At 46.4% G+C, this 27853-nt stretch overlaps 1 protein-coding gene across 15 annotated transcripts; it reads right to left on the bottom strand.

Moving 5' to 3' along the window:
* Nucleotides 1-1039: 1039 nt before the first annotated feature.
* Nucleotides 1040-27143, bottom strand: LOC124692408 (glycosyltransferase family 92 protein Os08g0121900-like). 15 transcript variants are annotated; one of them, XR_006999501.1, is made up of 13 exons: nucleotides 6943-7192; nucleotides 6603-6848; nucleotides 6435-6516; nucleotides 6236-6342; nucleotides 5977-6098; nucleotides 5736-5881; nucleotides 5471-5621; nucleotides 5024-5397; nucleotides 4520-4705; nucleotides 4090-4240; nucleotides 2427-2507; nucleotides 1557-1641; nucleotides 1040-1418 (listed from the first exon to the last, which is right to left on the bottom strand). XR_006999501.1 is itself a non-coding variant. In XM_047225781.1 (8 exons), the coding sequence occupies exons 3-7, from the start codon at nucleotides 23915-23917 to the stop codon at nucleotides 22253-22255; spliced, it is 690 nt and encodes a 229-aa protein (XP_047081737.1). In that variant the 5' UTR covers nucleotides 23918-24309; nucleotides 24391-24595; nucleotides 24675-25507; the 3' UTR covers nucleotides 20857-20974; nucleotides 22150-22252. The 15 variants fall into 15 exon arrangements, 11 of the variants coding, with proteins under 11 accessions (XP_047081734.1, XP_047081735.1, XP_047081729.1 ...); XR_006999500.1 differs by having other exon boundaries at nucleotides 6236-6309; XR_006999502.1 differs by lacking the exon at nucleotides 6236-6342 and having other exon boundaries at nucleotides 5471-5613; nucleotides 6943-7193.
* Nucleotides 27144-27853: the final 710 nt, after the last annotated feature.

Genomic DNA, 27853 nt, shown 5'->3' with positions numbered 1-27853 from the left:
TCCTGGTGGTGGCCGGCCTCTGGTGGCGTTTGCGACGTTGGCGCTATCTCGTCGGTCAAGCTTTGGCAGCACCTTATCTCCATCACCACAGTGGCCACCACCACCTGCCGTCCCCCTTGGTCCTTGCTCAAAACCACCGTCGTGCGGCGTCCTCTGGATGTCCGATGAATGAAAACAGCACAGAAGCTCGCGCAACAACGTTGCGCCGTGGATGGCGGAGGCATGCCGTGTGGCGCATTGCGAGTGTGCACTCACGCTGGGGCGTGTTGTGGTGCCCACCGAGTGTTGTAGAACTGGTGCCGGCAGAAGTGGCACCGGAATAGCTGCTCGGCTTCCGCTGACACCGCCAGCATAGCACACCCAGAGGCGCCACCACACCGACCGTGCCCATGAGGTCAAGCTCGACTGGCCGGAGGAACATCATCCCGTCGCCACGAAACCATGATCATCATGGCCTCTATAGCTCACAGGCGTTGCAGCTCCCGGGCCTTCTCCTCCTCCTTTCTCCAGCTCTCCCATGGGCAACAAGACATCAAAATGGAATGTAAGTTTTATGTGTAACGTGTCAAAATCTTGTAGGAATTGATTCAAGCAGTTACATGAGCATGGTTGTACATGTCAGGTGAGTGCCACGGACTATTATAGATCATCGTCTTTTTAGCCTTTTATAAGTTGACATAACGAAAGTGATCGGCTGATGCTACCGAAGGTCGCCATTTGTGTGGGAGAATTTGTTTCCTATGCCGTAACGACATAATGGAAGTGATGGGTATACTGGGGCTGGGGTTACTATATAGTAAATGGTAGGTTGGTGCGATCCAAAAATAGTGAAGATGTCCCAGCATGTTTCGTTCTTGTACCCACATTATTTGTCAAACATGCCTGAGCTGGGCCATCAAGAATATGCAAGAGAATGTGGATAATACGTTGGCTTACTCTAAAGCAATCTTACCACAATTCAGGAACTGACTGACATAAAAGTATATGACCCTAAGTGGTCTGATATAGCTAACTTGCAATGAGTGGCAACCTTGAAACATGAACCAAACAGTCTGAACTATCATAGAGGGCATATGATGTCATATACTGGCAGGAGGTATCATCAGGTCAAACGAAAGCACATGAGCAATGATCTCATGACAATCAAATGAAATTCTTCCAATCAATATTTGCAAAGGTGTGCTGTAACAAAGTACATACACAGGCACATGTGCTTTCAGTGGCATGTTTCAAAGGTAGGAGCGAAAACAGAACAAACAATCATTTTCGTGCTGGAGGTTCTTTAGTTTGACACATGCATATTTTTGGTATAGTAATATGTAGGAGTTTGAGATATGTGGAACTTTCACAATGAGGCAATCACGGTCAACAGAAGACAGCAATGCTTGCGAGATCATCTCAAACAGTTCTTCAGGTTCCTTTACCAAACAAAAATTTGAACAAATCGTCAAATTTGCAGTACAAAACCAGATAACGGAAATTACTAACCACAAAAGGTATTAGCTTTATGATATCACATATGGTGATGCACACAGTTCTCAAGTAAGTAAACGAACCATGTCTGGTTAATACATGGACTCACGAGCACCATGTAATGATCCGAAGCAGTGCCTGGAAACAACAGAATCCTTTGCCAGTTCCCTGCATAAAGGAAGCACTTTTGATCAGATTACCTGCTACATATATAATACTCCAAATGGATATTGGCTAAATAAGAAGCCAGCATTAGGGTTCACAAGAATCAATATTATCACGTTACAAGAGACATGGCATGAAGCACTACAGTCCCAGGAAAGTACAGATCAGATGGAAATGGATATTGGCATGTACTCCCTCCGTGTTAAAATAAGTGTCTCAACTTTTTCTAGATACGGATGTGTCTATAACTAAAATGTGTCTAGATACATCCGTATCTAGACAAAATGAGACACTTATTTTAGACCGGAGGTAGTATCTACATTAACAAGACAGGACGTATGGCTCCTGGCCAGCCCTGAAACAGTACAACCCTTCCAAATCATTTGCCTTATAATATATAGGCCAATATTAAGTCATTTACTTGTTCCTGGTGCATTGTATGCCCTAGTTTGGTGTTTTATGAACTTCAATGTTTAATATCCATGTTTTCCAGGGAAGGCACTCTACATACATCTTACAGTTATCATTGCCATCTTTTAGTTCGTGGAGTAATTTAATAGAAATAAGGAGCAAATGGATGGCAATTGACAAATAATCCATCTTAACCGCTGATTAAATACGTGTGAGGATTATGACTGAGCCAAAGCTGATAAAGAGAATACTCTTCAGTATCATACACATGCCCATTGGAAATCATGTATATGGAACTGGAAGTATCTGGATGCAACATAGCACACAGACATATCCAAATCAAATGGAATATTGAGAAGACGGGACCTTATACATACTTGGCACCAATGCAGTCTATAAATGGCCGATCGTTTTATCCTAGCCCAGCAATAATTGGTTGACAGAAGTATGGCCCAAACCTACATATCATGAACTAACGATGTTAGCCATCTCCACAATTCAGAAAATAGAAGGGGTTGTAATAAGACAGAAGGTAATGTATAAAATAACACCAATGCCACAAACCACCTACAGATTTCAGCTAATCAAAAATATGATTTAACCCATAATACCTATAAAGGACACATAACAACAAGGAGAATTGCACAACGCATCAGCATAACTACAAAAGGCATTAACCTATATATCTGAGGATAACATTTCAAACTAAACCACCACAATATCATCATTTTTCTTAAATCACAAATGTTCATAGCAATTCAGTTCAATAAGTCCAAATTTACTTCATATTCTCAGCAATTGTCCATGTTTTCACATGAATCAGTACTCTTAACTCCATTCCCATTGTGTGCTGCTACAAATCAGGTTACCAGGGCTTGGAAATTCTCACCTTTTTCGGTCTCAACTCATCTATAAGAATACCCCCGCAACTATAACTCATCTTATATGATGCCTGCAACTAAAGTCAGTTCTGCCAGCAACTAATGTCAGTTCCGCCTGCAACTAATCTAGTTCCGTCTTCTTATATGAACACATCTATAGGACTACCCCTCAACTACAACTCATCTTATATGATGTCTGCAACTAAAGTCAGTTCTGCCAGCAACTAATGTCAGTTCCGCCTGCACCTAATGTAGTTCCGTCTTCTCAATCTGAACACATCTGTAAGAATACCCCTCAACTACAACTCATCCTATAGGATGCCTGCAACTAATGTCAATTCCGCAAGCAACTAATCTAGTTCAGTGTTGTTGGGGTAAACTCATCCATAAATACCCCTCAAGTGCAACTCATCCTATTGGATGCCTCCAACTAAAGTCGGTTTTTCCTGCAACTAATGTCAGTTCTGACTACAACTAATCGAGTTTCGTGTTGTCGGGCTAAACTCATCTATAGGATACCCCTCAACTGCAAATCAGTCATCCTATAGGATGCCTGCAACTAATGTCAGTTCTACCCGCAATTAATCTAGTTGTGCGTTGTCGGGCTGAACTCATCCATATGGATAACCCTCAAACTACAACTCATCCTATATGGTGACCTGCAACAAATGTCAGTTCTTCCACTAATGTCAGTTCCACCTGTAACTAATGCATGAAAAGGCAACTTAAGAGGGAACAAAAAAGAAACTAAATAAAAATGGGACAAGCAACTAATCCCTGGTTAAAGCAACTACATATTCACTGCAAAACAGCTACATATAGTGTGTGCACAAACTTTTAACATGCTAAAAAGCAACTAAATGCACACTGTAAAATAACATGTTGTGCGTCCAGCAACTTGGAACATGCTAAAAAAGCAACTAATTGTGCACTCTGAAACAACTACGTACATGTAGTGCGTCCCGCAACTCAGAACATGCTTAAAAGTAACTAAATGTGCACTGTGAAGCAACTAGGTGATCTGATAACCACAACTTAGTTAAAACCATAAACTCAAGGGCCTTCAAAGACTTGGATCACTCAAGAAAAAAAGCAGGGTGATCTTAAAACATGCACAAGTTTTCAGCAATAACACAAGACAAGGAAGTTGCAAAATTACCTCGTACCAACGATTAGATTGGCCGCCGAGCCCAGGAGTGAGAGGCTGCCAGCCACCGAGCTCACCTAGGCCAGGAGCAGGCACATGTTGGTCTCCACTCTGGGGGGAGATCGCGCTGCCAAGGCTGCCACCCGCGCACCGAGTAGCAGGACTGAAGCAAAATACAGAGCATTCTGTATGTCAGATAAGTGGTGCATATATTGACACGCATGAATTATGAATTATGACTTGGAAAAGAAATGTTCAACTGTTAATGTTCTTTCTAACGACTGGCCGGTCCGAAAGAAGTTCTGGACCTGACAGTGTTGCTACCAATCTATAATAGCTTCAGACTTGATAACACAGCCAATCCAAGCTAAATTATGTCACCTGACAAGCTGAGCTACAGTGGGGTATGCTTTTTAAGCAATGGGGAGGGACAAGAACTAACCAGTAGGGATATGCGACGCCACGCTTGAGAGGAAAAGGATCCCCAACAAAAGGATGACTACCCGGTCAGCGTGTTGATGCACGCATATGGCTCCATGAAGGCATGAACTCCCAGAATGCGCTGGGAGTGCCGGTCTTATTGAAGCCGTCGACGGTGATGAACACCCCGCAGCAGTGGGTATGAGACCTGAAATTTTTTTGGCAGCAACGCCACAGTAAGCAACAATAGGGTACAGATAAACACCACCAAACTACCATCTCTGGGATTGCAACTAACCATTTGTTAGACCGATATGTTAAGATTTCAATCAATTTTTAACTACTATGAGATGCAACTGGTGATTGGAGTGTGGATTTTAGTGTCAGAAAGAGCACAGTGGAAAATTTAATCTGCTGTAGTACACATTCTAACTTTTTCTTCCTAATATGATGTAAACAAGAGTAAAATCTGCACATGTGTGGCTAATCTTAAATTCAATTCAACTGCAGACAGAAAGATATAGACCTGAAGCAGAAGCAATTGGTTAGTTTTCTTCTCGAGCATGATCGGACATTCTTGAAGTCGAGGACGACGAGCGCGAGGGCGGCGGTAATGGCGCTCCAGCACATGTTGACCATCAGCAGCAGGGCAACCGGCATGCCCAAGGTGATGGAGAACACGCACGTCTTCCACTTCCATTCCTCCATGGCCACCTCCTCCTTCTCCTCCACCAAGTTGTACTTTTTCTACTCCCTCCGGCCCGATTTAGATGACTCCGCGCAAAATGAAATGTGAATCCAATGCCAAGATCCACTTAGGTTGAGTTCATCCCCGATTTGATTGTCCAAAATAAGGGAAAAATGTTCAACCAAGTTCTTGACTGCTCCTTGTGCCAACACCTAAGCAACAACAGAATCCCGAGTAGGTTAACATGACTATTTACCATATAGGCTAGCCCGGAGCACTGGCTACCTCCTGGGACGGCGACGTCTCTCTCGTCGCCGAGGCCCTGTGGAGAGCAGGTATTTCTTGATCATTTCTTTGAGGCGCTCCAGCCCCAGAGCATGCAGATCTTCCTCCATGCCGGTCATATGCTTCTGGTACTCCTTGGCGAACTTCATGGCTAGATCCCAAGACAAAAACACAACGGGATCATGATTAATTAGCACGGTAAGTCTTCGAAGGAGAAGAGATTTGTTGCAAATAAAGTGATTAGCTAGGGAGAATAGTAGAATACCTTGCTGCTAAGGCGCGACTTTTTGGAGAAGAGGGAAGTACCAGATAGACCTTTTTCCAGGTTTCTTGTTGCCTGCTGCTGTTTTGCTGGAAGCATTGGTTCTCTGAGTGTTAGCTGCTGGCTGTGGCTTGCTTGGAAGAGTTGGCCTGCCACAAAAAGGTAAGGACAGAAATAAGTTGATTTGTCAGTGAGATGAACAAAAACTGAGTCACCAATACACTGAGCTCTCTGGGATGATGACCTTTGTTGGCATTTATCACTACTTGAGGAAATCTTCGTTCCATCACAACAGATATTACTTGAGCCATTGAGTTGTTGTTCAGTCATCTGCCCCGATAATTCCATCAATTCATGAACCAGGTCCTGCATGTTGATTAAGAATACATACATTGCATCAGATAGCAATTCTTGATGCTATAAGACAAAGGAAACTAAGATGAAATCCATTTCAGCATAGCAAATAAACTGGAAATCCAACTTGAGCTACACAAGTTACATACATTTATATTTTGTCTCTATAAGCATCTAAAAACACCTGTGGCTCTCTGTCCAGAATTAACGTGACGGCCCAGTCCTAAAGTTATTCATGGATTACAGAAACAGTTAACTGCAGAAGAGGCTCTTAGCAGGTTAATTAGCAGGATTACAAGAACAGTTAACTGCAGAAGGGGCTCTTGGCAGGTTAATTAACAGGATTACCCGGGAGCCTTGCTGTCGGCAGCGGTGTCGTGCTCGTGGTAGCCGTTCCACAGCAGCCAAGATTGCAAGTTTCCCCATTCGCCTGCAGGTCCGACCTCAACACATTCAGGACCAGTATATTTATGAGACGTACAAGTAACACGAGAAATCAATCAATAGATGAATTACCTACGGTCCCATTAGATGGACAATCATAACCTTTTGAGCAGCTTCACAAGGTCCACACCAAAGCAGCTTAACCAGGATCGAAAGCAAACTGCATCAAAATCAAGCGAGCGGAGCAGTAGGTGGGTGTTCCCGGGGATTCGAGACTACCAATCAATCAACCAATCGATCGGCGAGGCGCGGGACGCTTGCTTTCCGGATGAGGTTCACCGTGCCGTCGGTCACCGTCTCCGGCTTGGCGACGAAACCCTGCGAGGACCAGGAGGAAACAGATCAGCCGTCGGCGAGGCGACATCTGCGATAGGGACACCAGGAGAAGGGGGAGGATGAAATCGAGACATACGTGGTGGTGGTTCTTCCGCCGGGCCTTTCGCTCCTCGGCGAGGCGGCCGCGCGCGATCCCCCTGGACGACATGGCGAACAAGCTGATGCGGCGGCTCCTCCCGTTCAAGCAAAAATCCAACCTTTCCCGGCGGCGATTTCTTCGCAAGCGGCACCAGCGCTAGGAGCAAGGCGGCAGCAGCCCAGCGGGGGTAAGCAAGATGGCGGATTCGGGCGAAGGTGGGCGGGGCGGCGGCTGAGCGGCGTGAGAGCGAGCCAGTGGAGCAAGAGGAACGACCGAGGATGAGAGTGCGAGGACTTCTAGTTATGTCGGAAATTTGTTGAGGTGGTTTTTGCAAAACGTGCGTCACATCAACTAAATCGGGCCCGAATTTCGTGTAAGGATCCGAAATTCCTGGACATGGAAGAGATAGGTAGGAGCTCCGATCGGCTCAGGAAGAACAAGAAAATAAAACTAAAGACATAAAAGACAGGAAAATAATTTGGTTTTTTGATTGCTTGATCCTCCCGACCACCCCACTTGCTGTTTATAACCACACAGCAAGCTCAAGCAAATTACAACTCTGCCCTTGATTGGACAGTGAACAGAACCCTAGGTGAAGGCTAAACCGGTACCTTGGCTCCTCGCGCGGTATTGGTCTCAGCCGTCGATCCTTGCCAGGTGGTGAACAGGTAAGGATCCTGACAGGGCTCCCTCCTCAAGTCAAGAGTTCAAGGCTTGAAATTGGGAAATGTTGCCTGTATGAATTTGGCATCCTCCCAAGTTGCTTCCTCGGTCGTAAGGTTTTCCCAGTGTATCAGCCATTGGGGCACAGGTATGTCATAAGCTCCAGCATTGCGAGGAACTTGGCGGCGAGCAAGAATAGCGAGAGGGGCAGCCTTTACCTTACCATCTGGTGTCACCAGGGGCAGGTTTGGATTCGGAACTACTTGTTTGCCCAGGTGTTTCTTCAGCTGATTCACATGGAAGACATCGTGTAGTAGGGTTTTGGGTGGGAGCTGCAGTTGGTAAGCAACTTGACCAACCTTCTTCATAACCCTGTATGGGCCATACCACTTGGATGTTAACTTCAAAGCGTTTCTCAGACCAAGGGCAGTCTCTCTGTAGGGCTGCATTTTGAGATAAACCATGTCGCCGACTTCAAATGTTCTTTCTGTCCGCTTCATGTCAGCAAACTTCTTCATCCTGTTTTGAGCTTGTGTCAGGTTGTGCTGGAGGGTTTTGAGCATGTGATCCTTTTCAGCAATTGTGACTTGGACTTCTTGTTGCACATTGCAGGGAATGGACAGAGTTTGAATGTGTGGAGGAGCATATTCATACAATGCTTCAAACGGGGACATTTTGATGGCTGTGTGATACGCACAATTGTACCAAAGCTCAGCCGCTGGCAACCAGTCAGCCCATTTTTTTTGGTTCTTTGAAGGCCATGCAGCGAAGATACTGTTCAAGGCATTGATTGACGCGTTCCGTCTGGCCATCCGTTTCAGGGTGATGGGTTGTAGAGAACTTCAGAGAAACTTGCATGGCCGAGAAAATTTCTTTCCATATGATGCTGGTGAAAATCGTGTCTCGGTCGCTGACAATTACTGAAGGAGGCCCATGCAGCTTGAATATGTTGTCAATGAACAAAGAAGCTACCTTGTGTGCCGTGTAAGGGTGTGCCAAAGGTAGGAAGTGTGCATACTTGGTTAGTCGGTCGACTACCACCAAGATAACATTATGACCTCGTGACTTTGGTAATCCCTCAACGAAATCCATGCTGATTTCAGACCACTTCATTTTGGGAATGTCCAGAGGAGTGAGGAGACCAGGGTATTGGACCTTTTCGGTTTTTGAGATCTGGCAGGTTGGACATTCTGCCACCTGCTGTAGCACAAACTTCTTGAGGTGTGGCCAATAGAACAGGTTCTTTAGCTTGTGTAGTGTTACTCGATTACCAGAGTGGCCTCCCAGTGATGATGAATGAAAGGCATGGAACAGTCTTGTCCTGAGATCTGTGTTATGGCCAATATAGAGCTTGCCTTTGTACCGAAGAATGCCATTGTGCAGGGAGAATTTGGGGTTGGAGTCTTTGTTTATGGCTAGCTCTTGCAGTAGCTTGGTACAGGCTTCATCCTTTTCATAGGAGAGGGAAATATCTTCAATCCAAGCAGGGATCGCCTGAGAGATGAGGGAACAAGAGTTGTCCTCATTTTGTTGGAACTGGCGGGATAAGGCATCGGCTGCTGTGTTTTCTACCCCCTTCTTATACTCAATTTGGTAGTCAAACTCTAACAATTTGAGCATGAGTTTGTGTTGCACCCCTTCAATTAATCTCTGGCTGCCAACATATTTCAAACTCCTTTGATCTGTTCTTATGATCAATTTGTTGCCCAAGAAATAATGGCGCCATTTCTTTAGTGCTAGCAAGTATGGCCGTAGCTTCTTTTTCATAAATTGACGAGGCACCGTTGATCGGACCGAGTCCTTTACTCGAAAAATGCCGTAGGTTTTCCTTCCCGCATGATGACAGCTCCAACTCCGGTAGCACAGGCATCTGTTTCCAAAATGAAAGGTATTTGAAAATTGGGTAAGGCCAATAGGGGTGGTGTTGTCATAGCGTCCTTGAGAGTGTCGAAGGCTATTTGTTGTGCTTCTCCCCATACAAAGGAATCCTTCTTGAGAGCTTGGTGTAGAGGCTGGCAGATGGTAGCATATCCTTTGATGAAACGGCGGTCATAGCCAGTTAAACCAAGGAAACCACGAAGCTTCTTCAGGGTTTTTGGTTCTTGCCAGTTGATGATGTCCTTGATCTTCTCGGGATCAGTAGCCACACCGTCAGCTGAGATTATATGGCCCAAGTACGCGACAGTAGGTTGGCCAAAAGTGCACTTGTTAAGCTTGGCCTTCAAGTTATGCAGCTGTAGGGTTTTGAGGACCAGCCATAGATGTCTCCTATGTTCTTGAGGTGTCTTGCTATACACCAAGATATCATCGAAAAAGACCAAGACAAATCTTTTGATGTATTTAGCAAAAATTGAATTCATCAACTCTTGGAATGTTGCAGGCGCGTTGCTCAATCCAAAAGGCATGACCAGATATTCATAGTGACCAAGGTGTGTCGAGAAAGCTGTCTTGTGGATGTCCTGAGGTTTCATCCTGATCTGGTGATATCCAGATCGTAGGTCAAGCTTGGAAAATATTGTCGCACCATGGAGCTCATCTAACAGATCCTATATTACAGGTATGGGGAATTTGTTTTTGATAGTGAGCTCATTAAGTCCCCTGTAGTCGACACATAATCGCCATGATTTGTCTTTTTTCTTCACTAATATGGCTGGTGAAGAAAATGGACTATTGCTGAGTCTGATTTCTGAATTTTTGAGCATTTTCTGTATGAGCTGCTCAATTGCATCCTTTTGAGAGTGAGATATGCGGTAATGCCGAATATTGGATGGTTTGGCACCAGGTATGAGGGGAATGCTGTGGTCACAAGCTCTCGGAGGTGGAAGACCACTTGGTTCCTGGAAGATGTCAGGGAATTTTTCCAACAATTCTTGTAAATCTGCAGGTGTTACTGGCACTGTTGTGGTGCATGTGTTGTCGTCGCGTCCAAGGTTGGAACTAAGAGGTAGCCGGTGGCACCTTGCTCCAGCAGTTTGTTGCAGTACTCAGCCGAGATAATTAAGTTTTCGGCCGAGAGGATGTGGTCTTGGAACGTGTGCTGCTTGTCCTCTATACTGATGGTCAGTGAGCGCTCAATGAAATCAAAAGTGACTGGATTATATTGTTTGAACCAGTTAACACCTAGTATAATGTCAGCCTCCCGGAGATCCGGGATTCTGAAATCAGTACCGAGTTGCATGCCTTGGAGTGAAAACCGACAGCCGTGAGCAACAGCAGTGCAAGCAAGCTGTCCACCACCAGCTACTGTAACTGATCTGGGAGCTATATCCGTCAGCTTGATGTTGTGTTTGAGAGCAAATGACTTGTCCATGAATGTATTTGTACTCCCTGTGTCTGCTAGAGCAATGGCATGAGACCCTTTTATGTTGAGCAGCAATGAAATGGTGGAATCACTGGGCAAACCAGCGTAAGCCGCAGCTGATATTTGCATTGCCTTGTCATCTGGCTCCTTATCCTGCACTGGTTGTTCTTGGGTGCCTTCGGCAGTTGCTATCATCGCATTAACCTCATCCATATCAGCATCTGAGTCGTCTTGCAGTGTGATTGCGTTGATGGCTCGCTGCATTCCCGAACAGTTGTGTCCTGACATATAGTTATCTGGGCAGTACCAACATTTTCGAGGAGCTCGTGGTCTATCATTTGCAGGCCTAGGTCGATTTTCTCGTGCTTGGAGTTGACGGCCTTGTGGAGGATCCGGAACAGGTCGCTGATGCAGCGTTGCATTTGGTGGTCTCCTAACTGACGAAAGGAAAGCTTTTTCATTTTGGCGAGCATACCAATATGCCGACAGCAAGTTCTCTGGTTTTTGGCATAACACTTGGTGCTTAATGTTGTCCTTCAAACCACTGATGAAGCGATCGACAAAGAAATCAGCCGGGAGGTAAGGGAGGTTCCTCTTCATTGCTTGTCATCCACTCGCTCAAATGTGTCAATATAGTTGTTGACCGTGTTGATTTGTCTGCAGCTTGCTCGCATCCGGTCCATAGGGTCGATGCTCGATAGAATCGGGAAAACGATCAATCAATTCCTGGCAAAGGGCATCCCAGGTGACCGCCTTAAGGTTGAGGTTGGAACTCGTTTAACCAAGTCTTTGCCCGACCACGAATGTGAGCAATTCCCCACTTTGCTCTCTCGTTCTGTAGGAATGTTAGCTAAATTGAACAGATCATCACATTCAAGCATCCAAGCCCTAGGATTATCGCCCGAAAAGAGTGGAATTTCGATGTGTGGAGTGCGTATGTGGACCTCTGCATGTGTGCCCTGGTGGGTATTATGGCCCGGTCGGTCTCTGATTGGTGCTGGTGGGTTGTATGTGGGGTTTGGCTGAATTGTGGTGACTGGTTGGGTGATAGGAGCATAAGTGTTGGGAGGGTATTGAGTGTGTGGAACAATCTGGTATGTGTAATAGGGGCTATGGGTCGGTATGTAGCTTGTGTGTGGTAATGGTGTCGAGCTGGGTTGTGTGTAGTACTGAGGCTGCGTGTTGGGGTTTGTGATTTGTGAAAGGTGGGACATTTCTGTAGAATTTGGTGGAATAGAGGAGGTAATTGGGTTGGTGACTGTGTAGACCGGGGTGGTGATGGTGGAGGTGTTGTTGGGGAAAATTGGGTGGGGTAATTGGTGTGGGGAGAGGTGGCCAAAGTGTAGGGGCATACCATACTGTGGAAGGGAAGGTGGAGGCATGGTGGATGGTGGTGGTGTAGAGAATTGTGGTGTCGCCAGTTCAAGGATTGGGGACAGGACGGAGGAGGGGAGTGGTGGTGGCGTCGAAAAGTGGTGGCTTTGGGCCGAAACCGAAGCGGGGTTACCTGGGGCCGGTGGTGGCGTGGTAGATGGTGCCGTCAATGGTGGTGCGGAGGTCGTTGCCGTCGCGGTCGCCATGACCAACTGCGCCAGCTTCGCGATCTCGGCGTGGATGTTGTTGAGCGCCTCGTGGGTGTCCAACCTCTGTTCCTCCAGGCGGCGGCCGATGTTGAGGACCTCGCGGGGGAGGTTTGCTTGGATCGCTTCCTCCTCGCGCCTTTGCTGTTCCTCGTCGGCGAGCTTGGCTGCTGCTTCTTGTTCCATGGCGATCTTCTCCTGGGAACGAGTCCGGATGATGGATGGTGGCATGGGTGGGTGGTTGGTTTGGTGGCGGCGGCGTGAGAGGTGGAAGATGGGGTGGAGGTTAGGGATAGGCAGAGGCTCGTTGCTCTGATACCACGGTGTCAGGATCCAAAATTCCTGGACATGGAAGAGATAGGTAGGAGCTCCGATCGGCTCAGGAAGAACAAGGAAATAAAATTAAAGACATAAAGACAGGAAAATAATTTGGTTTTTTTATTGCTTGATCCTCCCGACCACCCCACTTGTTGTTTATAACCACACAGCAAGCTCAAGCAAATTACAACTCTGCCCTTGATTGGACAGTGAACAGAACCCTAGGTGAAGGCTAAACTGGTACCTTGGCTCCTCAGCGCTGGTATTGGTCTCGGCCGTCGATCCTTGCCAGGTGGTGAACGGTAAGGATCCCGACATTTCGTGATTCGTCGCAAGCTACGATAACGCGGCCGTGAAAAATTGGAATCAATCACCAGGTATCTCGCTCAAAATCAGGCTAAGAGCATCTCCACCGGCGCGCCCTCCGATAGCATTTTGGGGCCGGTGGAAAATAGGCTCACACCGGTACGCTCCAAACGGCACCGGCTAATTTTCGAGCTAATAGAATCGCTGGCAACCCCATGTCAGCCCCGTCGTCAAGGGCGAATCAGCGCGCCGACACCTCACGGCACATCTGAAAACGAGTGTGGGTTCCGCCAGGTAGCCAGACACACCGATTTCCCACCTCCTACACATGCCCGAGCCGACTCCCACCCCTCTAGATCGCCACCATCGCCGTTGCCGCCGCGCCCTCCTGCTTGCAATAGACACCGCTGACATAGGCATCCCCAATGGACCCGCCGAAGAAGGTACCCGTGGTTTACTGAAGGCCCACGACCCGAAGATTACGAAGCCCGGAAGCCCAATAAAGCGTCGATATGGAAGTTAGAGATATATTAGGAATTGAGACTTGTAATTATACGGGACGAACTCAAAGAGTCTCCCGGTGTTCTGTAACTTGTGCATCACGAAACCCTCGGCTCCGCCTCCTATATAAGGAGGAGTCGAGGGAGAAAGAAAGTATCGATTCATTGTCAACACAACCCTAGTTTTTAACAGTCGAGCACCTTTTCGGCTAAAACCTTCGAGATCTACTTGCCCTCTACTTTTCACGAAACCCTAGTCTACAACCTGTAGGCATTGACAAATCGATACATTGTCAATTGGCGTCGTCTATGGGGATTAGAGGCGACAAGGAGCTGATCTCGATGGCACGTTCAACATCATCGACATCTTCGGTGGCAAGCAACGCGATGGACGGAGGTAAACAGATCAAAACTGGTCTTGTTGATTTTGTTCCTCACTCTCCCGCCCGTTTGGATGCATATACCTATCTGGAAGAGCCAATGGAAATGAAGTTCGGGAGCTTCCACTTCTGCGTCGGGAAAGAGGGATCACATCGTTTAGCGGCACCGATTCGTTCGGGACCGTTAGCGGCTGGTTTCGATTTCTCGGGATCATCATCGTCAATCAAGTCAAGCGATGAGGAAATCTCGTCGACAAGCTGCGTCAAGCCCGCCGCCGGTGGGGATCTCGCCAATCTGTTTGGCGAGATGTCTTTCGGGTCGTTCACGGACTCCGATCTGGATAGCGACTCGGAAAGCATCGATAGCCTCAACTTCATCGACATATCCACTTCTATTTGGGAGGTCTTCGCCGATCGTTACGACGGTGTCACCGACCCCGAAGATGAATATACAATGCCAACATACCATCAAGTTTGTGTGATTAGTGAGCCAAGTCGTCAAGAGGACGAAACATCAGAGACTTTCGACGATTTGGGAAATCCATACATCGATCCTGCTGATCTCACGCGAGGTTTGGGAAGCAAGTATGTCGGGCCTACACCTCGCCATAGGTTACCACTTTCGCAAGCAGCTTGGGACAGAGCATCAAGAGCCATGAACGGCACAGATCCGATGACCACCACAGCCACGGTGGAAGTGCTGCAAGCATATCAATATAGACTCGCGTGCTCGGCCGAGAGTTGGAAAAACAATGGGTGATACTTGAGCAAAGGAAAGATGCAGCCTCCGCGTCGAGCAGGCGAAGAGCGGAGCAAAGTCGACAATCAGGAACCTCGGGAGATAACCATAGAGTAGCTCGTGATAGAGGAAGATCTTGGTTACAACATATACCTGAGGGCAAGCGGGAGCATCTGATCCAAAACCTCGACATGTCTTTTATGCCGATAGACACAAGAGGAAACATCATCCCCAAAACACCGGAAGTTGGATACATGGCGACTCGGGCTTACATATTAGCATCCAGGCCACCTCCTGGAGATCCAAGAGAACTGTTGTACAACATGGCTATGGCAGGAGTTGGGGCCATGGGAACACCGTTCGCAAGTACAAGCGCACCACCCGAAGGTGCCCCAAGGCGAAATAGTTCGCGACCCGCCGCAGTAACCCAAGATCCTCCAATGACAGGTGACGCAAGAGACACAACGACGCAAGCGCAAGTCGATAGAGCACAACAAGAAAGAAGAGAACGTCGGCACTCACCAGAAGTAGATGAGGAGGATATGTGTGGGCTCCCTTGCTTTACTCGACGAGTTCGTAAAACTCGGGTTCCGTTTGGATTTAAGTTACCCGACAATTACAAGAAATTCGATGGTTTACAGGCATTGAGGTCTCGCCATGCATCCCAAAGTTGATCCCAAATGGCCCTCCGGCCATCTGAATATACAGGGGAACTACTAGTGCTGGGCCGGCCATAATATATCTTAATTCTCGGTTTGCTCAGTTGCAACCTGCAACACAGTTGCAATCAATGTGTAACTCACATGACCCACGGATTACATACAATCTAACGGCTTCGGACGTGAGCGAGCTCTAAGGTAATTGTGAGTTGGAAAAAAACTAGAAAACCCGTAGATATTTAACTTCGAATATCTAGACTTATGCAAGTTGTTGTGAAAAACCTGTAGTATTTCTTATGCTCCCTCCGATCCATTATGTACGAGGATTATGGATCGAAGGGAGTAGCAAATATTGCAGTATTGATAAGATGACCTCACAAGTGTTCTAGCATATTATATATACTCCTCACATGCCATCCTTTTAGCAACGAAAACTAACTACACAGTACACACGCGTATGCCTCCATGCGTACCTACGGACCGCGGTTACAGCTGTGTCAAGTCAAGCTTTGGCAGCTCTTGATCTCCATCACCATAGTGCGCAACACTTCGGTCGTCTCATTGCAGTGCCAGCGGCACGCCGGCGTGGCGCCTTGCGAGCTCACGCTTGTGCGCGTTCTGGTGCCCACCAAGTGCCAGCAAGCTGTAGAACTGGCGCCGGCAGTAGTGGCACCGGAACAGCTGCCTCGGCTCCTGCTCGGCCTGCGCCGACAGTGACACGCCGGCCGGCACAGCAGGCAGAGGCGCCTCCACACCGACCATGCAATGAGATCAAGCTCGGCCGGCCGGAGAAACACCTCTCTGCCGCTGGCACTCACGAGCTCTGCAGCTCCTGGGCCTTCGCCTCCCTTCTCTAGCTCTACCATGGGAAACGAGATATGAAAGCGCAATGGAAGTGTTCTGCGTGCCGTGTAAAATCCTGTATGAATTGATCAAGCAGTGATATAGGCACGGTTGTACATGTCAGCCGACTGCGACTGACTATTACATATCATCTTGTTTTTACAGTTTAACCTTTATGTTTGACATTCATGCAGGCCGCGAGCCAAAACACCGATCTGCTGATGCAAACAAAGATCTCCGTTCGTGTGGGAGATTTCATTTTCTATGTCGCAAAATGGGATAAGGAAAGTGATCGTTACAATTACCTACTCCGTAACAAAACAAAAAAAAGGTTTTTCTTTCATATACAAAGTTGCCACGACATGCCTAAGTTAGGTCATCAGAATCGGTGCAATCAGAAGCAATTTTGCCAGTTTTGGAGCCTACTGACATATCGGCTTACGAGTTCCAACCTTAATTGATCTAATTTAACAAATTATCATAGAGTGGCAACCTTAGTACAAGGACATATCATGTGCAATGATCAGGTTCAGTACCACGTCAAACAAAAGCCTCCTCAGACGAGCAAACAAGACAGTCAGCGCAAACGAAATTCTTCCAGACAATTTTTGCAAGGACGCATGTAACAAAGTACATACACAGGCACACGTGCCTTCAGTGTCATGTTTCCAAGTTGTAGGACAGAGAACAGAATCAGAAATCATATATATGTTCCATGCTAAAGGTTCTTTACTTTCTGAAATAAATGGACCTCGCAGGTTTTAGGTCGAATGATGGAATAATCTTCTATGTGATCTAGGGCTACAGGTGCTGCGAACCATCCTTCCCTTGAGCACTCTCTCCTGAACTTCAGTGGGCGTTCTGCAACCAGGAAAATAAAGTTTCAGAATGTGAGGAAGAACTTCAAATGAACTGACAAAGCACCTTCTTCTCTGAGCTCACAAGCACAATTACTTAAGTTATTGTGCACAATAACAAAGCAGTGTTGGTTCAACAAACCTGATGTTCAAATATCAAACACGTTTTGAATGGGTTAGCATTTTAAGGGGTGCACTTTGGCACAGCAACTGCCCAAATAATGAATTACATAATAAGTTGGTAAGCATTCAGTTAGCAGAAAGATGCTCACATACTCACATGTGTATTTTTGGTATAATAATATGCATACAGTAAAAGTTTAAGATACATGCGGAACTTACACAATGAGAACATAACCTCCCCAGCCACTTGGGCAATCAGGATCAACAGAAGACAACAATGCTTGTGAGATTGTCTCAAATAGTTCTTCGGGTTCATTTACCAAATAAAAATTTGAACAAAGAATTTGTCATATTTACAGTGCAAAACCACATAACGGAAATTACTATGGCACTCTGGATGGCATTTCTCAATCAAGTAAACGAACCATGTCTGGTTTATACATGGACTCACAAGCACCATATACTGATTCTCAAACAGTACCAGAAACCACAAAATCTTTTGCCAGCTCCTTGCATAAAGGAAGCACTTTAATCAGATTACCTGCTACAGATATAATAGCGAGACAAGAAAGCTAGCACTAGGATCCACACAATCAATATTTATCATGTTTCAAGAAACTCGACATGAAGCAATGTGGTTCCAAGAAAGTACATATCAGACGGAAATAGATGTTGGCATACTGCCTACATTAACAATGCAACTTTGTATGGCTCATAGCTAACCCTAAACAAGAGAACCCTTCCAAATCATCTATGTAGTAATATATAGGCCAATATTAAGTGATTTCTTTATTCTTAGTGCTTTTTATGCCTTAGTTTGGTTTTCCTGAAATACTTGGTTCAATATTCATGTTTTCTCAGGGAAGGCACTCTCCATACATCTTACAGTTACAACTGACCGCTGTTCAGTTCTTGGTGTAACTTATTAGAAATAGGGAGCAAATGGATGAATCTTGACAAGAAATCAATCTCGACCTAGGATTAAATATATCTGAGGATTATGACTAACCCTAAGCTGAATACTGATAACTACGATACACATGCACATGGTAGATCGAAGTATGTGAACGAACCATTAGCACACAGACAAATTCAAATCAATTGGACTTTTGAGAAGTAACAAAGGAAAAAAGTCGCAGAAAGACGAGAACTAATACATACTTGGCACCAATACAAATCCATGGTACATATAAATGGCTGATCATTTTCTCCTAGCCCGGCAATAATTGGCTGGCAGAAGTATGGCCCAAACCTACATAAAACAGTTTGTAAGCAAAAGGAGACAAAGCTCTAAATACATATATAACATATTGTGGGACCAATAGAGGGATGGTGCACAATATCAAATTACGACCTCACGGACGACAAAAGAAAGGTCATAAAATGCTTGTCTGAACTACTGGCATAGAGTATAAGTTTTTTAGGTGGACAACTGAATTACCATAATCGGCAAAAGGAGGGAAAGCATAAAACAAATCGCCCAGAGAAGTGAAATTAACCTTTTTAAGATTGTTTTTTTAGATAACAGACATGAAATGCCCGACTTTAAATTAATGAAGCCACAAGGTTCACAAGCGCTATTACATGCTGCGGCATACAGCTTAGCCGAGATAAGATCAAAGAACTAGAGTACCCCTACTCCAGAAACTAGAAAGCATGGGGTCGGCCTCCCCGAAAAACAAACCGATCTAAGGACACTAAGGAGCATGTAGGCCAACTGAATTTCAACATATTCTTTAACTGTAGAATAGGAATTGATACTACATATTTTTCCTACAGGAGGAAAACATGGTGATGCTTATTCGATTCATATTCCAAAAGAATATTTTAGGTCGTTGAGATTAGGGATCGCGTACCTATCATGGATTTAGTATCAATATAATACTGGCTGCAAGGTAACAAACTGAAGAATAAGTGAGGACACACACATAAAGAGCAAGAGTAGGAGAGAGGTTAGCCCAAGGTTAGGATCCAGAATAACCGAGTTTTGCCTGTGTACTGAGGGCTGAACAAAGAAACGCAGGGGGTGACTGGTGACACCTCTCTCTCTGACAATAGCAGTTCCTCCCAATCATAAACAACCAAGAAATCAAACTGCAGAAATAACAAATCAGAGAAATAGGGAAGAAAAGAATGTGTAATTCTCCCAGAAAGATTGGACAAAACTCAGTTGCAAAGCTAACCAAACAACCAGAGAAGATCCCTGCAGTCTCCATGCCCTGTTGCCGAAGAAAAGGTAGTTGCATATCCTGCCAGGCAATCAGGAAAGACGAGCAATGGCGAGGCCCTTTTAGCACGCGTCTGGCTCCTTGGATGGTGGGATCTCGGGGGGAAATTGTAATCCGTCAGAAACCATAAAAAACTCCAACTAATCTAGTCAATTCTGCAAGCAACTAATCTAGTTCAGTGTTGTTGGGGTAAACTCATCCATAAATACCCCTCAAGTGCAACTCATCCTATTGGATGCCTCCAACTAAAGTCGGTTTTTTCCTGCAACTAATGTCAGTTCTGACTACAACTAATCGAGTTTCGTGTTGTCAGGCTAAACTCATCTATAGGATACCCCTCAACTGCAAATCAGCCATCCTATAGGATGCCTGCAACTAATGTCAGTTCTACCCGCAATTAATCTAGTTGTGCGTTGTCGGGCTGAACTCATCCATAGGGATAACCCTCAAACTACAACTCATCCTATATGGTGACCTGCAACAAATGTCAGTTCTTCCACTAATGTCAGTTCCTCCTGTAACTAATGCATGAAAAGGCAACTTAAGAGGGAACAATAAAGAAACTTAATAAAAATGGGACAAGCAACTAATCCCTGGTTAAAGCAACTACATATTCACTGCAAAACAACTACATATAGTGTGTGCAGAAACTTGTAACATGCTAAAAAGCAACTAAATGCACACTGTAAAATAACATGTTGTGCATCCAGCAACTTGGAACATGCTCAAAAAAGCAACTAATTGTGCACTCTGAAACAATAACGTACTCCCTCCGTCCAGAAATGTAAGACGTTGCGAGAATATTTCCGACCAGGTGAAAACAGGAAAAAAGACAACATTGCCCTTACTAGATTTTGAATCGGTACCTTCCTAGATTTAGAATCGCTCTTCCCAGATCGAGGCGCCCTCCGTCGATCGCCCTTCGCCCTCCGCCGGTGACTCCACCTCGCGCCCAGGCCTCCACGATCCCTCGCCCAGGAGGCGCACTGAGAAGGGATCCCCGGGTCGTCGCGCTTCTCCCCTCCCCAGGTCGCTAGTGCTCCTCCTGGCCTCCAGACCTGGGCTCTGCTTCTCCTCCCCAGGTTATCGCTTGGTCCCCTCGATCCCCAGGTCGCTAGGATCCCCAGCACGCGCAGCTCCGCTCGATCCTCTTCCTCGCTGCCCAGGAGCACTTGGTTGCTGCTTCTCGATCCTCTTCCAAGATCGCCTCGATCGATCTCCAGCACGACAGCTCCGCTCCAGTATCTCCAGGCTCCTGCCGCTGACAAATTGTTGCTGCTCGCCTCCGCAATGTCCGTCTCTGGCTCCGGCCAAACAACCCTGCAACATCACTGAAAAAACAAGATAAGTGGCCTGCCATCTAAGGAGTACACACCATGGCAGCATTTATGTTCGACCTCAATAACACTCCACCTTTGTTGGATCTCAATTGCACTCCACCAGTCAGCTGCACTCCACCTACAGGAGGTTATGCTCCAGACCAAGATGCAGGTAGAACCCATTGGTTATCGCTACCTTTAGTTCTTCAATTTCTGTCCAAAGCACCAAAAAAGTTTAAGCAAAATCACTGTTACAGTTGTTTGGCTTCATACAAAAGCTTTTATTGTCAGGCTAGTAGTTGTTTAAATCATGAACTTGTATTTGCATTTTCTGTAAAGCATTTCCTGTTCAAGGCAACACAAATAAGTGCTATCTGCTATCTGTGGGTTTCTTTTCTTATTACTGGAGTAGTAACAAAGTGGAATCTATGGTCACTTCCATCTGCTCTCAGCTGGTTTCTTTTCTTATTACTGTACTTTAGAGCATGCATCATACACAAGCACTCTAAAAGATTCCCAGAACAGCAAAACAATGTGTAACTCATGCCTACAATTCTATAAAAATACAAATTCAATAGATCCTATTATTTGTCAGTCAAATAATTGAATCTATTGGTGATGAAGGTAGTGGTTTGTGATTGACATCCCTGTGATACATAGATGTACATGTTTAAGAATTATAACTAAATAAATAAATAACTCGTGTCAAATGAAGAGATAAATATAGAAGTTTGTGTCAATTCTGAAATTCTATACAATGGTTATTTGTTAGATTATTTGCTTGTCTTGTCGTGATGAAGTGGTATGTGTTGCAATGGTAGGTGAATTAGCACCTAGCTTAGTTGTTCTTTATTGAGCCGAGAGCGGGTATGTAGGCAGGTAGGTGCATAGCTAAAGATGGCGGGCAATGAAAAGACCTGCAATGCTACGACGGGCAGGCCACACGGAAGCAAGCACAAGCAAAAGTCGTAAGCAACACAAGCACAAGGAAGCAAAAGCAAGCACAAGTACCTACTCCTTGTTAACTGAATTTGTTGCAAGCAAGCAGTGGAAACAAGCTACTGAAATTTCTACCTATTGACCAAGCATTCAACTGATGTATATGACTTGCACTTTTGTTCAGAAACATGCATAAGTAAACAGTTACATGCATAAGTAACCTGGAATTGTTTGTTTCTTTCTGTGCCGTGCGTGAGGATGCAACTTGAAAAATAAACAAGAAGTGCATGTTCTGACAACATTAGCAATTCACTGGCATCTTTAACTTAATATGGAACAACACTGCATTTTATTTACTGTAGAGTGACACGTTCATAACAAATAAAATATTGTACTGACAGACTGCATGAGACATCACCGGTAAAGAAACTTAGAGTAGTGCAGATTACCATGCATCTCATGGCTGAATTGGTACTCCGGTGCACATTATCATCCTCTTCTACACAAACAACTTCTTTCTGAACTGAACCGAGTCCAACATCGCTGCTTGTTTCACTGCCTGCGAAAAGATATTGACCAAATTAGGAGTAATCGAATTGTAGATATTCAGGAGCTTGTGAGCAAAGAGGCAAGAATAGGCACACTCCTTGCAAAAAAAACTTGAGTAGCAAAATTCATTACATCTCAGAGATTCTTATAATTGACATAACATAGTAGGAGTAATAAGCAAAATTTGACATCAAATTATTCAGAAAGATGACAGTAAGGTCATGGAGTACTAATCAAATTATTCACCATAGTTGATCAAACAGGCAATCTGTGCAACTGTATATACTGCAGTCAGTTTCACTAGTAAAGAAGGAAAAGGAGATTCTTCGCAAAATCAATTACTCATTAACTGCAACAATGCAATACAAGCGATCCAGTTCATTTGCAAGACAAGTACACAAGCTATGCCATGACAAGAAGTACAAAGTGAAGAATGAATAGGCTGCACATAACTCATTAACTATGTGTAGAAGATTATGTTATTCATTTATTACTAAACTTGCAATTAATTAGTATACTTTCCTGAACAAAAAAGTGAATTTATATAGCACGTACCTCGCCGCGATACCAAGGGAGGCCCTGGTCACCAAATCAAGCCATATCACAAACACCTGTTCTAAATGAACATCAGATGATGCCACATTCACTTAGTTGCTCCGAGTGACTTAAAGCAAGCACTACTAACAAAACAGTTAACAGCTGCAGATTCTGCATGGTTGCTTACAGCATATGGGACACCATACAGTTTGAGCACCGGCATCGGTCCGAACACATACACCATTGCGATGAGGAGCGCAATCACCGTGAACCAACAAGTGGTCGAGATGATCACATCACGCCTCTCGTTGGGGGTGAACAGATCGCTGCTCGGGTTGAAGTGCGAGCTGTTCTTTCCGGGGCTTCTGTACCACTGCAAACATTAAAGCATTGGAGAAGTCAGATTGAGTGCAGTTTTCAGTTGAGACTTGAGGATTCAGAGCACAATGATTCTTACAAGGTAGACAGGGAAAGCCAGGAGCAGGTATGGTAGTGAGAACCGTAGCTTCTTGGTGCTTGGCTCAAGCTCCTTGTACACATTCTCGGTGATCTGCATCCAAAAGGGTACATCAGCTGTAAGTAATTAAGCATGGTTATTGATTTAAGGATATGATCCATATTTGTTGAAATTGCAATTCATTCCAGTGTACAGTTGATCTCAAGGGTTCTATTGCCATCACAAGTTCACAACAACTAAAGCAAGTAGCTGAAAAGGGCAAGGGCAGCCTAATGATAATGACAACCATCATTGTTGATCATCCAGTTCAGGGAAGAAGGGCTTACTGGTCGAGGTGGTGGCAGTCGTCGTCGTGCTGGTCGGAGAAGTTGAAGTTGACGGCGGCCCGGTGCTCCGAGGCGCAGGCAGCGTCCTCCCGCTACTCCGGTGCTGTAGGAGCCGTCCTGCAATCTTCCCCGCAATCTGCCTGCTTCTCCAAGCCACCGGGAAGAAGATCCAGCACTGATGCAACCGTCGAGCACCGCCGCTGCAGATCTGGGCTCTCCAGATCGAGCGCCTCCAGCACGGGAAGGTCCCTCCCCACCGCGACGCATCGGCCATCTTCTTTCCCCGCAGATCGACGACATAAAAAAGGCAAGCTTTGACCATGGAGGGGCGGCGACGATGCGGGCCATGGAGAGACGGCGACGCGGGCCATGGAGGGGCGGCACGGAGAGGGAAGGTAGGGGCGGAGATAGGAGCAACCCGGCCGCGTGGGGAGGGGCGGCGGGAGACTGGCAGCGTCGCGTGCCGTCGGTGGAGCAGAGTGGGTGCGGCGGAGAGGATGGAGGCGTGGAGCTGTCGGGACGGAGGGCGGAACCGGAAACTTCAAATGTTTCGTAACGTGATTTTATTTGACCGTGAAACCGAAAACGGGACGGAGGGACGGAGGGAGTACATGTAGTGTGTCCCGCAACTCAGAACATGCTTAAAAGTAACTAAATGTGCACTGTGAAGCAACTAGGTGATCTGATAACCACAACTTAGTTAAACCCATAAACTCAAGGACCTTCAAAGACTTGGATCACTTAAGAAAAAAAGCAGGGTGATCTTAAAACATGCACAAGTTTTCAGCAATAACACAAGAGAAGGGCAGTTGCAAAATTACCTCGACACAAGAGAAGGGCGAGGTCCTTTTAGCACGAGCTCCTTGGATGGTGGGATCTCAGGGAAAATTGTAATCTGTCAGAAACCGCAAAAAACTCCAACCATAAAATATTGAAGAACAACCAAGACATCTAGAAAAAGAAATAGCCCACCAAAATATCGATATTCGGCAGCAGCAGCAGCCACTGGCGCCCACCAAACTACAACTGCAAAATAATGAGTCAAGAGATCAAAAACCAGAATAAGAACAAAAACTGAACACTCAAACTCCCAAATGTACCGTACCTGCACCCAGAAGAACAGGTGACGCCAACCGAACAGAAGCATGCCAATAACCTGTAAAAAAACAATAATAACCTCATGCAAAACCAGAAACTACCGTGCAGTCAAAAGAAAAACAAGAGAATCAAGCACTGAACCCCAAACAACAAAAGTGAAACAAAAAGAGCTAAGCTACATCTGGCCTCAGATTTTATTCTGCACAAGGCTCTACCAGCCGATGAGTTTCAGATGGATTCATGCACATATCCTTTGCACCAGAAAAGAACATCCAGGAAAAAAGAAGGCCTTAGATTAATTCATATATATCATTTGCGTCTATATCATTTGCGTCGAAGAGACCATGCAAAAAATTGATCCGCCTCAGATTGATTGCTTTTAATCATTTGAACCAAGTAAAGTCGAAAGAGAAACAAATTCCTGATGTGTCTGCCTTGTGGATTTTACACTTTCAGCAAAAGGAGCATCAGGTGGCAAAAAACAATAAAACCAAAAGGTAAATATGGTGCATCAGTGCATACTGCTGCAGTGGTCAATTTGCAACAGCTGAACCAGAATATATCATCATTGGCCAGAAATCCTAAACTAGCTCAATTTGAAGAAAACTAGTGCAGATTACTGTCTGACAGTGAATGGCTGAGAAAACTGCAAGGAGAACATACTGATGTTAGTAATGACATTTGTAACATGCAGTTATAAACAGTAAAAATGGCATGCCTTGATTCTTTGTAAAAATGTGTATACTAATCAAGTTAAGGGCTATATTTTTTATTTTTTTGGCAAGTTGAGTGTTTTTTATATACTAGCTTTAGTTATTTTATATTACTACTATAAGCTATGGAAGAGAGGGGGAGGGAGCAATGTCACCGTTAGAGTTGAACTTTGTTGTTGCTCCACGGCCTCCAGACCCAATTCCGAACCACTTCTCGGTTAGTTTCTTCATAGTATAATCCTTAAGCTCGCAAAAGCTCTCCGCCCAGCCAACTGGTTCAACAGGATCAACTCCCAGCCCGGGGGCCCGGTCATGGGATTGCAAGTTAACGGGATCTGTCCAATCTGCCACGTATGCTGACACGCGTCGTTTGAACTTCGATTTGAATTCTGTCCAAGCTTGATATTTGTAGTGGTTTATGCGAACCAAAGTGGTCCACACTTTCTCGAAACCAGGCTTTAGTATAAAATGGTGTACAGAATTTGCAAGCGAATCTGCCACCGCGTCAAGGCGGACCAATGATTTGTGACGCTCAGCTCTCGTCAGCCGGCAGGTGTAGCCTTGGCACACCCCTTCAGGCGGATGTGCTGTTTGGCCAGAGGGACCAAAATCGTAGCAGGGGAGGAATATTTGGCCAACCTCCGGATCAACCGAGACAACCGATTCAAGTAACGATTTGGAAGGCTTCTCAACCTTATCCCAGTTTGGTGAAAAGATGAATTCATCTACGTCCATGAATGACATCCATTCGCAGGAAGGTTGATTCGAGGCTGCGCAATGAGAAAGCCCTGCTTCCTGCGTTTTCGTCCAGGGCCAGGCCACGGTGGAGATATCAATGCCAGCAGAGCTCAAACTCGAGACCTGGCCTGCTAGGTCATCCTCGCTTGCATTGTCGTATAGGAAGAACTTCTCAACACCGACTGCAGCATGGTACCTCACCCATTCAGGCAGAAACTTGGCGACATTTCGAACCATGGTGCAGGCACAGATCGATTTCCTTTCACGTGTCACAGGCAAGGCAGTGTTTTGTGGATTGTAGGTGGCAAGTGAGGGTAAAGGCTCCTGGCCGTTGAGGGCTACTGTGACATGGAGGTTGCTGGAACTTAAAGGAGCCGGTGGAGGGGGGCACCTGATCACCTGCTGGGCTGAAGTGGTGGCGGGGGAGGAGGCCACCGTGCCATCGGAGTCTCTGGTGTAGATGCACTGGATGTTGGAAGTGGCAGTCTTGATGACCCCTTGGCGGCTGTTCGTGCCCTTGGCGAAGAGGAGAAGATCGCCTCCGGGGAGAGGGGCGGAATCAAACACGAGACTGTCGTTCCAATTGAGCAACTTGTGGAAATCCGCGGCAGGGGCAGGGGCAGGGGCAGTGGCAGGGGGAGCAGCCGAGGAGGAGTAAGGGGAAGATGAAAGCAGCAGGGGTGGTGGTTGGAGCGGCTGCTCTGAGCCGGGCAGGGGGCAGAGGTAGGCGTGGCGCCCGGGCCCCGGCAGCCTCCCGAGCGCGCGCGCCGGGGAGGACGCCCCACCCTGGAAGGCGCACATGGCGTTCCCCACGGCAGGGTCAGCGGACAGGACGAGAACCTCCCGGTCTGGGAGGAGGACGGCATCCTCCCGGAGTTGCGGCGGGGAGTGGTGGCGGTTGGGCAACAGGCGCCGCGCGAAGGACAGATCGGCCTGTGACGTCTGGCGCGGCATCGACATTAGGGTTTCCGGCGGCGGTGGCCCCGGCGACCGGAAGAGCTGGTCCTGGTGCTGCGGCCAAGTACCGCCGCCGAGGCCGATGCTCGAGGAGTGGGCGCCGAAAAAGAGCAGCGCGCCCACCGAAGCTGCGCCGACGCAGGTGAGGAGGCGCTTGCGGTTGCGGCGGCGACGACTCGGCATGGCGGCGGGCGGCGGCTTTGCGAACGGCGGCGGGCGGCGGCGGCTCGAGGAAAGCTGGGCGTTTTCGCTCGCGCGCGGGGAGTTTTCGTGCGCTGTGTTGCTCGGGGAATCAGAGACAGAGTTTGGATCTGGTTCCCGGAATTCTGAGAATATATGGACCTGAATTGGAATTGGAATCGAAATCGGTTGCTTTACTTTCACGCAACGAAACCCGTCCAAATTTGGGTCGGTTCAAATCAATTGGAAATCGAATCGGTCGCGTTACTTTGACGCAACGAAGCAACCGGCTCGATCTCGATCTCGTATTCGTGGAGTGGAAGGATACGTCCAGATACGCACCAACCGGCTCGAACTCGTATTCTTGTGGAAGGATACGTCCCGATACGCACAAACCAGCTGGATCTTGTATTCGTGGAAGGATACGTCCCGATACGCACAAACCGGCTGGATCTCGTATTCGTGGAAGGATACGTCCAGATACGCACCAACCGGCTCGAACTCGTATTCGTGGAAGGATACGTCCCGATACGCACAAACCGGCTGGATCTCGTATTCGTGGAAGGATACGTCCCGATACGCACAAACCGGCTCGAAC

Source organism: Lolium rigidum, chromosome 2 (genome assembly GCF_022539505.1).
Source record: "Lolium rigidum isolate FL_2022 chromosome 2, APGP_CSIRO_Lrig_0.1, whole genome shotgun sequence".
In the NCBI taxonomy this organism is placed as follows: Eukaryota; Viridiplantae; Streptophyta; class Magnoliopsida; order Poales; family Poaceae; genus Lolium; species Lolium rigidum.
The sequence above is the reverse complement of the archived record's forward strand: the minus strand, read 5'-3'. Positions and strand labels throughout refer to the sequence as shown.

Coding starts and splice junctions, on each gene's coding strand:
- LOC124692408 (XM_047225779.1), bottom strand. CDS start 27,078: ATGTCGATGCCGCGCCAGACGTCACAGGCCGATCTGTCCTTCGCGCGG.